Source organism: Pristis pectinata, chromosome 29 (assembly GCF_009764475.1).
Source record: "Pristis pectinata isolate sPriPec2 chromosome 29, sPriPec2.1.pri, whole genome shotgun sequence".
Lineage (NCBI taxonomy): Eukaryota > Metazoa > Chordata > Chondrichthyes > Rhinopristiformes > Pristidae > Pristis > Pristis pectinata.
Window position 1 is genome coordinate 21,195,635 of NC_067433.1, and position 12,073 is coordinate 21,207,707.

A 12,073-nucleotide genomic window follows, 5' to 3' on the forward strand; every position below is an offset into this window, starting at 1 on the left:
GGTGAACTTCTGCACTCCCCAAAGCCTCCACATCCTTCCTGTAATGGGTTGATCAGAACAATGCTTCAGTGCAAAGACATAAAATTACTATAAATTACAAAAATAAATAAAAAGTGCAAAGAAAAAGGAATAACGAAGTAGTGTTGATGAGTTCACCTAGACAACAGCAAAACATACATCAGGCTGCTGTTTATCAATTACAGCTCGGTGTTCAACACCATCATCCCCTCAGTACTAATCAACAAGCTTCAAAACCTGGGCCTCTGCAACTGGATCCTCGACTTCCTTATCAGGAGACCACAGTCAGTGCTGATTGGCAGCAACATCTCCTCTTCGCTGACAGTCAACACAGGCGCACCTCAAGATTGCATGCTTAGCCCACTGCTCTACTCTCTCTATACTCATGACTATTTGGCTAGGCACAGCTCAAACACTATCCAAGAATTCGCTGATGACACCACTGTTGTTGGCAGAATCTCAGATGACAACGAGGAGGCTTACAGGAGTGAGATGGCTAAGTGGCATCCCAACAACAACCTTGCACTCAATGTCAGGAAGACCAAAGAATTGACTGTGAACTTCAGGAAGGGGAAGTCGAGAGAACACACACCAATCCTCACTGAGGGGTCAGCGGTGGAATGGGTGAGTAGCTTCAAGTTCCTGGGCGTCAACATCTCAGAGGATCTATCCTGGGCTCAACACATTGATGAAATCACGAAGACACCACGCCAGTAGCACTACTTCGTTAGGAGTTTGACGAGATTTGGTATGTCACCAAAGATACTTGCAAATTTCTAAAGGTATGATGGAGAGCATTCTGACTGGTTGCATCACAGCCTGGTATGGAGCCTCCAATGTGCAGGATCGCAAGAGGCTGCAGACGGCTGTAGACTCAGTCAGCTCCATCATGGACACAACCCTCCCCACCATTGAGGGCATCCTCAAAAGGCAGTGCCCCAAGAAGGCGACATCAATCACTAAGGACCCTCACCATCCGTACATGCCCTCTCTCGTGAGTACCATTAGGGAGGAGGTACAGGAGTATACTGGCATGATTAATAAGGTTGTGGATGACACCCAAACTGGTGGACAGTGAAGAAGGTTATCCAAGGTTACAACAGGATCTAGCTCAACTTGGAAAGTGGGTAAAGGAATGGAAATAGTATTTAACTCAGATGAGTGCAAAGTGACACATTTTGAGAAGTTAAACAAGAGGAGGACATACAGTAAATGACAGAGTCCTGGGAGTGTTGTAGAACAGAGAGACCTTGGGGTACAAGTACATCATTCCCTGGAAGTGGCAACACAGATGGAGAGGGTGGTGAAGAGGGTGTATGGTATACCCACCTTCATTGGACAGGGCACTGAGTACAAAAGCTGAGAGGTCACGTTACAAGACACTGGTGAGACTATAGCTGGAGAACTGTGTGCAGTTCTGGTCACTGGTCTATAGGAGGGATGTGGTTAAGACGGAGAAGCTGCAGGAAAGGTTCACAAGGATGTTGCTGGGACTGGAGAGCTTGGGTTACCAGGAGAGTCTGGACAGACTGGGACTGGGAAAGGAGGGCATGGGGGTGGGAAGAGTGTGAGGGGGGGGTGGGGAGGGGAATGGGGGTGTGTGTGGGGGGGGGAATGAGGGCGTGAGGGGGGGGTTACACCAGCATGCAGACTCACCCCTCCCCGACACGGATGGCCTCCCACCGACAGATACAGATACAGATCCCCCTCCCCCTGGCATGGACGACTCTGCCGCTGCGACCACGAAGCGCGCCCACGTCCCCGGGGTCAGCGAAATGCCGCCTCACGTGACCCGAGTGGTGACGCGCCAGGCAGTGACGTCATCGCGGCGCCAAATTTCAGACTGTTAGAAAGCGCGGGAGCAGCTCGAGCGGGGAGAGGGTGAGTGACGGGGGTAGAAGGGAGAAGGGGCTCTGTGGGGGGGGGTGAGGGGGATCTGTGGGGTGAGGGGGATCTGTGGGGGGAGTGAGGGGATCTGTGGGGGGAGGGAGGGGGTGAGGGGGATCTGTGGGGGGAGGGAGGGGGGTGAGGGGGATCTGTGGGGGGAGGGAGGGGGGATCTGTGGGGGGCGGGAGGGAGGGGGGATCTGTGGGGGGAGTGAGGGGGGAGGGAGGGGATCTGTGGGGGAGTGAGGGGGAGGGGGGGGAGTGAGGGGGAGGGAGGGGAGTGAGGGGGAGGGAGGGGATTGAGGGGGGGGATCTGTGGGGGGAGTGAGGGGGGAGGGGGGGATCTGTGGGGGGAGTGAGGGGGGAGGGAGGGGATCTGTGGGGGGAGTGAGGGGGGAGGGAGGGGATCTGTGGGGGGAGTGAGGGGGGAGGGAGGGAGGGGATCTGTGGGGGGAGTGAGGGGGGAGGGAGGGAGGGGATCTGTGGGGGGAGTGAGGGGGGAGGGAGGGAGGGAGGGGATCTGTGGGGGGAGTGAGGGGGAGGGAGGGGATCTGTGGGGGGAGTGAGGGGGAGGGAGGGGATCTGTGGGGGGAGTGAGGGGGAGGGAGGGAGGGGATCTGTGGGGGAGTGAGGGGGAGGGAGGGAGGGGATCTGTGGGGGAGTGAGGGGGGAGGGAGGGGATCTGTGGGGGAGTGAGGGGGGAGGGAGGGGATCTGTGGGGGGAGTGAGGGGGGAGGGAGGGGATCTGTGGGGGGAGTGAGGGGGGAGGGAGGGGATCTGTGGGGGAGTGAGGGGGAGGGAGGGGATCTGTGGGGGGAGTGAGGGGGGAGGGAGGGGATCTGTGGGGGAGTGAGGGGGAGGGAGGGGATCTGTGGGGGAGTGAGGGGGAGGGAGGGGATCTGTGGGGGGAGTGAGGGGGGAGGGAGGGAGGGGATCTGTGGGGGGATTGTGAGGGGATCTGTGGGGGTAGTGAGGGAAGGGGGAGTGAGGGGATCTGTGGGGATAGTGAGGGGGGACAGGGGATCTGTGGGGGTAGTGAGGGAAGGGGGAGTGAGGGGGGACTGAGGGGATCTGTGGGGGTAGTGAGGGAGGGGTGAGTGATCTTTTTTGTGTGCATTTGTAGTTTTATACAAGTGTCTGTCTTTTTGTGATGTTTATTAGTGCCTCAACAGCACCATTGTTTGTTTTTCAGTTGAGCACTCAAAATGAATCAAAACAGAGCCAGTGAAGCAAACAGATATGGATTAGCTACACCTCAGAGGTAAGTTCAAGAAGTTTTAATTATTTTGAAGTTTTAATTATTTTGAAGTTCTTGGTGGCATGGATAGTCTGCACCAATGCTTGTTGATTACGATCCTGGCCTGCACGCCGTGATGCAGACGTTAAGATGGAGATTTCAGCAGGCAGCTAAATTTGAGGAGGATGGATTCAAAGATATTTGATAGGTCAAGAAAGGCCACACATAGGGGTTAAAGCTGCTCCCTGCATTTCTCTTGAATTTCTCGTGAAGACTGCATCCATGGTGTCCCTGGATGTTTTGAACCACACTGCTCTTTGGGGAGTAGTTCTTTGGCCACTGTGAGGAAGCCAAAGCAGGGTGACTATAGTAAGACTTTTCTCCTTTTGAATGTGGCTACAGGTATCTTTGGGGTCCCTTGGCATGTCCTCCCAGATGTGGGAGATGAGGTTGTGAATTTTTGATAGAATTTCAAATATCAAGGCAGCCTTGAAAAGCTTAACAAAAGGTGGTATGGTAGACAATGAAGAAGGTTATCAAAGCTTACAGGAAGATCATGATCAGCTGAACAAGTGGGCAGAGGAATGGCAAATGAAGTTTAACTTGGATAAGTGTGAGGTGTTGCATTTTGGAAAGTCAAATCTAGGTAGGATTTTCACAGTGAACTGCAGGCCCTCGGGAGTGTTGTAGAACAGAGGGACTTTGGAGTGTAAGTCCAAGGTTTAGTGGAAGTGGATTCATAGGTAGACAGGGTGGTGAAGAAGCCTTTTGACATGCTGGCCTTCATGAGTCAGAGCAGTGAGTATAAAAGTTAGGAGGTCATGGTGCAGTGTACAGGATGCTGGCGAGACTGCACTTGGAGTATTGTGTTCAGTCTAGGTGACTCTGCTAAAGGAAAGATGTTACTAAACTGGAAAGAGTGCAGAAAAGATTTACAAGAATGTTATTCCTTAGACCTTAGGAGACTGAGAGGTGAACTTCTCGAGGTGTCTAAGATCATGAGGGGCATGATTTTATACACCTCGAGAGACTTTTTCTCTCAGACTTTTTCCCAGGGTTGGGAATCAAGAACTATAACCTATAACTCTTAGGTTTAAGGTGAGAGGGTAAAGATTTTATAGAATCTTCTTATTGCACAAAGGGTAATATCTATGTGGAATGAAGCTATGGAGGGAAATAAACATACAGTCCTGATGAAGGGTCTCGACCCGAAATGTCGACTGTTTATTTCCCTCCATAGGTGCTGCCTGACCTGCTGAGTTCCTCCAGCATTTTGGGTGTGTTGGCCTGGATGGTGTCCCTGGCCACGTCCTTAGATCCTGCACAGATGAGCTGGCAGGGGTATTTGCAGACATTTTTAATGTCTCCCTGCTTCAATCTGAGGTTCCCACCTGCTTTAAGAAGACCACTATCATCCCAGTACTGAAGAAAAACAAGGTAATGTGCCTTAATGACTACTGCCAGGTGGCTCTGACATCCACCATTATGAACTGCTTCAATAGGCTGGTCATGGTAGGCATTAACTCCAACCTCCTTGACCCACTTCAAATCGAAACAGATCTAAGGCGGACACCATCTCCCTGGCCCTACACTCATCCCTGGCATCTGGACAGTAAAGACATCTATGTTAGACTATTGTTTATTGACTACAGCTCTGCCTTCAATATGATAATTCCAAACAAGCTCATCTCCAAACTACTAAATCTGACTCTTAATACCTCCCTTTGCAACTGGATCCTTGACTCTCTGACCAACAGACCACAATCAGTAAGGATAGGCAGCAACACCTCTGCCACAATTATTCTCAACACTGGTGCCCCACAAGGCTGCATCCTCAGCCCCTACTCCCTATACACTCTCGACTGTGTGGCCAGATTCTGCTCTAACTCCATCCACAAGTTTGCAGATGATACCACCGTAGTGGGCCGTATCTCAAATAATGATGAGTTGGAGTACAGGAAGGAGATAGAGCCTGTTGACATGATGTCATGACAACAACCTTTCCCTCAATGTCAGCGAAACAAAAGAGCTGGTCTTGATTTCAGGAAGGGGGGTGGTGCACATGCTGCTGTTTACATCAATAGTACTGAGGTTGAGAGTTTCAAGTTCCAAGGAGTGAACATCGCCAATAGCCTGTCCAGGTCCAACCACAGCCAAGAAAGTTCACCAGTGCCTCTACTTCCTCAGGAGGCTGAAGAAATTTGGTGTGTCCCCTTTAACCCTCACCAACTTTTATCAATGCATCATAGAAAGCATCCTATTTGGATGCATCACGGCTTGGTATGGCAACTGCTCTGCCCGAGACCACAAGAAACTGCAGAGAGTTGTGGACACAGCTCAGCACATCACGGAAACCAGCCTCCTTTCCATTGACTCTGTTTACAGTTCTCGCAGCCTTGGTAAAGGATCCAGCATAATCAAAGATCCCAACCACCTGGGACATTCTTTCTTCTCTCTCCACCAACCCCCCCCCACCCCCCCCCGACCCCAAGTTGGGCAGAAGATACTGAAAGCACATACCACCAGGCTCGAGGACAGCTTCTATTCTGCTGTTATAAGACTATTGAATGGTTCCCCAGTACAATAAGATGGACTCTTGACCTCGCAATCTACCTCGTTGTGACCTTGCACCTTAATGTCTACCTGCACTGCTCTTTCTCTGTACTGTAACACTTTATTCTGCACTCTGTTAATGTTTACCCTTGTACTACCTCAATGTACTGTTTTAATGAATTGATCTGTATGGACAGTATGCAAGGCAAGTTTCTCACTGTACCTCAGTACATGTGACAATAACAAGCCAATTTACCGATGAAATTAAGAACATATGAAGAGATACTGGAATGGACCATTTGGCCCCATATGACTGCTCCACCATTCAATATTGGTTGGTTGGTTTGGTATTGTTTTATTATTGTCACAGGTGAAAAGCTTTTGTTTGGGCGCCATCCAGACAGATCATGCCATGCATAAATACATTGAGGTAATAAAAACAAAAACAGAAGGCAGAATATGGTGCAATACACACAAAGTGCTGGAGGAACTCACAGGTCGGGCAGCATTTATGGAAACAGTCGACGTTTCAGGCCGAGAGCCCTTATCAGGACAGAAAGGAAGAGGGGAGAAGCCAGAATAAGATGGTAGGGGGATGGGGAGGAGCACACGCTGGCAGGTGATAAGTGAGTCCAGGTGAGGGGGGGGAGGTAGATGGTTTGGGGACGGGGGATGAAAGTGAATGATGTGAGAAGCTGGGAGGTGATAGGTGGAAGAGGCAAAGGGCTAAAGAAGTAATATTCCGACAGCAGAGGACAGTACACCATGGAATAAGTGGAAGGAGGTGGGGAACCAGAAGGAGGTGATGGGCAGCTGGTGGGGGAGGGGGACAAAGAAGGGGTGAGGGGGCCACAGGAATGAGGGAAAACAAAGGGGAGGGGAAACAGGTAGTGGTTACCGGAAGTTAGAGAAATCGATGTTGATGCTGTCAGGTTGGAGACTACCAAGGCAGAATATGAGGTGTTGTTCCTCCAAACTGCATCTGGCCTCAACGTGGTGGTAGGGAAGGTGTCAGTACGGGAACGGGATGTAGAATTGAAGTGGGTGGCCACCGGGAGATCCTGCCTGTTGTGGCGGATAGAGCAAAGTTGCTCAACAGTGCGGTCACCCAATCTGCATCAGGTCTCACCAATGTAGAGGAGGCCACACCGGCAGCACCAGATGCAATAAAGGACACCCTCTGATTCACAGGTGAAGCGCTGCCTCACCTGGAAGGACTGTCTAGGGCCCTGAATGGTGGTGAGGGAGGAGGTGTAGGGACAGGTGCAGTACTTTGCTGGTTGTAGGGATAAGTGCCAGAAGGGTTATTGCCCCGGGAGGGACGAATGGACAAGGGGGTAGCAGAGACAATGACTCCTGCGGAGAGCAGAGAAGGTGGGTGGGGGGGGGGGAGAGGGGAAGATGTACCCGGTGGTGGGATCATTGGAGATGGCAGGAGTTGCGGAGATTGATGTGTCGGATGCGGAGGCTTTTGGGGTGATAGGTGAGGACAAGGGAAACCCTGTCCCTGTTATGTTGTGGGGGAAATGGAGTGAGGGCAGATGCAAGGGAAATGGAGGAGATGCAGGTGAGGGCTGCATTGATAGTGGTGGAAGGGAAATCCTGTTTATTGAAAAAGGAGGACACCTCTGATGTCCTGGAATAGAAAGCCTCATCATGAGAACAGATGCAAGAGGGGGCAGAAGAAATGAGAGAAGGGAATAGCATCCTTGCTAGTGACAGGGTGGGAAGAGGTGTGGTCAAGGTAACTGTGGGAGTCAGTGGGTTTGTAAAAGATGTCAGTGAATAATCTGTCTCCAGAGATGGGGACAGAGAGATCCAGAAAAGGGAGAGAGGTGTCTGAGATGGACCAAGTAAATTTGAGGGCAGGGTGGAAGTTGGTGGAGAAGTTGATGAAATTGACAAGCTCAGCACGGGTGCAGGAAGCGGTCCTAATCCAGTTGTCAGTGAAGCGGAGAAAGAGTTGGGGAGCGTTATTGATGTAGGCTTGGAACATGGACTGCTACACCTTTGGTCTGGAGAAAGTGGGTGGAGCTGAAAGAGAAGTTGCTGAGGGTGAATATCAGTTCTGCCAGGTGGAGGGTGGTGGAGGGGAACTGGTTGGGTCTGTCGTCAAGAAAGAAGTGGAGAGCCTTAAGGCCTTCCTTGTGGGGGATGGAAGTGTACAGAGACTCGACATCCATGGTGAAAATGGGGCGGTTGGGGCCAGAGAACTGAAAGTTGTTGAAGTGATGGAGACTATGCAAAGTGTCACGGACATAGGTTGGAAGGGACTGAACCAAGGGGGACAAAATGGAATCAAGATATGAAGACACAAGTTCAGTGGGGCAGGAGCAGGCAGAAAGAATGGGTCTACCAGTGCAGTTGGGTTTGTGAATCTTGGGTAGGAGGCAGAAATGGGCAGTGCGGCGTAGGGGAACTATGAGGTTGGAGGCTGTAGGGGAATGGTGGTCGAGATGGTTAATGTCCCATCGGCAGTTAAAGATGAAAAGATCCAGAGTGGGAAGGCCAGAGTGGGGTGTCCGAGAGGAGGAGAAGGGCTTAAGGTGGGGGAAGGGATCTTCAGTGGGGCGACATGGGGAATCCTTGCCAAAGAAGTAGGCGCAGAGACAGAGCAAGAAGAGCTCTGCATCATGGTGGGCGTGTAACTCGTTGAGGTGTGGGCGCAGAGGGACAAAGGTGAGGCCCCTGCCAAGGACAGAACATTCTGCCTCAGAGAGGGGAAGGTAGGAGGGTATAGTGAAGACATGGCAGGGTTGGAGCTGGAGTCAAGGGAGGTTAGGGGGTTGGAGTGAGGAGGTGTAGGATTAATAAACTATAACTGTATTCATATCTTAAAGATGGATGAGAATTATGGCTGCTCGAAATACTGATTTTAAAAAGTGTCCTTCAGGCCAGAACAGCTACAACACTGCTTTCCTAGGCTGGGTGCTGTGTGGTAATTGCTGTGTCTGGAACTTAATTGGATTCACATTATGTTTGACTATGGAGATGATAGTCAATCTTAACGGGAAATGGGAAGGCTGTCTCAAACAATGAAGGTGATACCTGCCTTTGTCTCACCCGATTGCAAAATGATTAGCTGAACCTGGGGTGTGAGGCTGCTCTTTGTCCATCTGCAGTAGCCCTTTGTCCGTTTCCTGCTCAACCAAGAACTCCGACGCCTGACTTATTAAAGTGTGCGTGACAATGTTTGTATAAATTACTGTCTGCACCCCCCCCACTCCCGCCGTACCTCGGAGAACCCCACCGTGGACTCTGCCTGAGAGTCAGGAGGTTTCTCCCTAGCGATATATTGCTAAATAAACGCGTTTGAATTAACCTGTGGCACTGTGTGATTTACAGCAGACGGAAGTGGGACTTCAAAATCGGGTTAACAATTTGGCGAGCCAGCCAGGAGTCCAAGATGAGGTTTCGGAAGCGGCGTGAGCGATCGACAGGAACAACGACTACCTGAGACGGAAGGGCCGACAAGGTAAACTTCACCTTGATCCCTCTCGGGCAGCCGGACTCCTGACTGATCCCTTCGCTTATCGAAAACCCTCTGACGGACTCCTCGCGAACCTGTCTGAGTGCCATAGGTAAGAGAACTGGGGTTAAAATCAAGGTTATTCGAGGTTCATTTGTGGTTTGCCTTGGGCAAGTTTTATATGTTTGGGCTTGGACGCCCCTGTTAATGTCAAGGGTCAATTTAAGGTTTGGGGTTCGAGTCCCCAGTCAGGGTTAGTTTAAGTTCGCAAGTTTTAAAGTTTAGAGCTCTAAGTATTGAGATCGGTTCTCCGGTACTACCACCCTGCCTTAGACCAATTCTTAAGAGGGGAAATCCCCCACGGGAAGGTCAGGAACCTGAAGTGGGTGAAGGAAAGAGACCGGTCATAAGATAATCGCAGCGATCTGTACCGTACGGTTAAAGAAAAAAGGAAAGAGAGAGAGAGAGAGAAATGGGACAAACTCTGAGTCAAAGTCTGAGTCCAATACCCCACTATCTAAACTATGTAAAGACGATCCGAAAAATGAGTATAACTTCCGCAAATTATCGGCATGCCTCAATAAAAAAAATTGGAAAATGAAATATGGCCATTAGGGGGAACCTGGGATTTGGATAAGTGCCAAAAGGCAGAAAAGGCTATTTGGAACGCAGTACTGGGGAAAAATGGAAAATATTAATATCTACTTGGAGAAAAACGGCTGAAGACCTAACAAATAGGTCTAAACAGAATATTTGGGAGCATAATGCATGTAGAAGAGGGATTAGTGTATGTGATGAGAAAGGCAATCCCAAGAGTTGGGAAGTTCTGAGGTCTCAGTGTGGAGACCACGATGAGGAGAGAAGCAGAAGGGAAAGGGAAGGGATAGATCAGAAGACTGAGGAAAAACGTAGAAATAGTAATAAAAAGAATAATAGCAAGGAGAAAGTGGAGGTACCTCCTGACATGTCTGGTGTGCCCCTGTTGTTCCAAAATAACGATACGGACGAGAGTGAGGAGGATCGAAGAGTTTGACCCACAGACCCTATCTACCCCCCAATTTCACTGCCGCCCCCATATAATGTGGCTAGTCCGCAAACCATTACTGCCAGCCAAGTCCCGTCACAAGAACAGTCCCTTGACCCTGTCAAGTCCTGAACCAGAAATCAGCTCAGACAGAGGAGAGGCCGCCTCCGAAAGGTTCGAAAGCCACAGACGTACGGCGGAACCTTTTGGTAGGGGACAGACTGACAATGATTAGGACTCTGATTCTACAACTAATAATGGCGACCCTAGAGGTCCCGACCCATCACCTATGCCGAATAAGGGAAAGGGAATTAAGGCTAAAAGACAGCTCCCCAATAGGAGTGTCCCCAATCCCAATCCAGCCCGAGCGCCCGCTAATCCCACGATCCAAATTTACACCACTTGGAAACCTCAGGAGATGTGCCTAATCGTGAGTCAGGCGCCCAACTGTAAACCAACCCAGATGATTTTATAGGTTATCTCATTGGGACAATTCAGATGTACCAGGCGCCTGGTACAAGACCTGCGTAAGGTCAATGATATAGTGGAGCCACTGCATCCCGTGGTCCCGAACCCCGCTACCATCCTCAATAACATCCCAGCCAACTCCTGTATTTTTACACTCATAGATCTCCAGCACGCATTTTTTTGCAATTCCCTTATCCCCCGAATCGCAGTACCTGCTTGCTTTCACCTTCCAAGGTCAGCAACACACATGGACGCTCCTGCAAGGTTTTACACACTCCCTGACTATTTTTTCCCAAGTTTTGCTTAAACGACTCCAAGAGTTACAACTTTCTGACGAATCCACTGTTGTCCAGTACGTCGATGACCTTTTATTAGCAAGTCCCTCGGAGCCCACCAACATCGCGGACACCAACAGGTTACTTAACACACTCCACTCCTGGGGATACGTGATACCTCCACAGAAAGTAAAACGAACCCAGCACCAGGTAAAATTTCTGGGCACCCTTTTAAGCACCACTGAGCGGCAGCTCACCCATGAACGTATTGCTCCCATCATTGCTATCCCACCGCCCGCTACCCCGAAGGGTATGCGTGCCTTCTTAGGTTTAGTAAATTTCTGCAGGCAGTGGCTACCTAACGTGGCCCTCCTTACTATAAGCACCTCACACCCCTGGCTTCAAGCCAGTCCGTGGGACCTTTTGAACTTATGGAGGAACAAAAGGAGGCCTTTGATAAGCTCAAACAGGCCCTTGCCAGCGCCCCAGCCCTGGGATGACCCCTGTATGATCGCCATTCCAGCTTTTTGTGAACATTCTGGAGGATACGTTTCGTCGGCACCAACATCCCATAATGTCCCATGTCCCCCAATTCCTTTTATTAGAAAGAAACATTTTTTTTAAAAAAGCAGGCGAAACAGCTAGAACAAAAAAGGAGCAGAAGCAAAAATAGAAGTGTGCCACGTACACTGAATGCCAGGAGAAAATTATAATGGAATAAAGAAATAGCTGAGGTTTTAAAACAAAAATATTTTACACATTCATTAATATCACTTGAGAGATTAAGGGGAATAAAATTGGCAAATTCCCACTACCTGATACACTGCATCCCATGGTACTTAAAGAAAAGCTCTTCTTCTTATTCCCCTTGTATCTTTTGCCAAAATCTGTGATTGGGAGCAGCTTCCTTTTTATCTGAGCTAAACCATTCACAATTCTGTCACCTCCCAATTCTCCTTTGTCTTCATTTTAAGTGTATAACAGAAATCCCTCATCTAATAATCCTTCCATGTGTGTACTGGGAATCACAGAAGTGAAAGCTTAATGTTCTTTATTTAAATGCATGTGGCATTTGCATGAAGGTTGCACTGTACAAGAATGATATGTAAATGTGTTTGCAGGGTGACCAGAACAGGATGTTCA

General features: G+C 49.7%; 1 protein-coding gene across 4 annotated transcripts in view; it reads left to right on the forward strand.

Moving 5' to 3' along the window:
- Window positions 1–1,824: 1,824 nt before the first annotated feature.
- Window positions 1,825–12,073, forward strand: part of ndc80 (NDC80 kinetochore complex component) — a 100,046-nt gene continuing 89,797 nt past the window's right edge. For all 4 annotated transcript variants that reach the window (XM_052040984.1, XM_052040982.1, XM_052040983.1 and 1 more), the window contains exons 1-2: window positions 1,825–1,899; window positions 3,097–3,165. In XM_052040984.1, coding sequence (XP_051896944.1) covers window positions 3,110–3,165 — 56 coding nt within the window. In that variant the 5' untranslated portion in view covers window positions 1,825–1,899; window positions 3,097–3,109. The remainder of the gene's footprint in view (window positions 1,900–3,096; window positions 3,166–12,073) is intronic.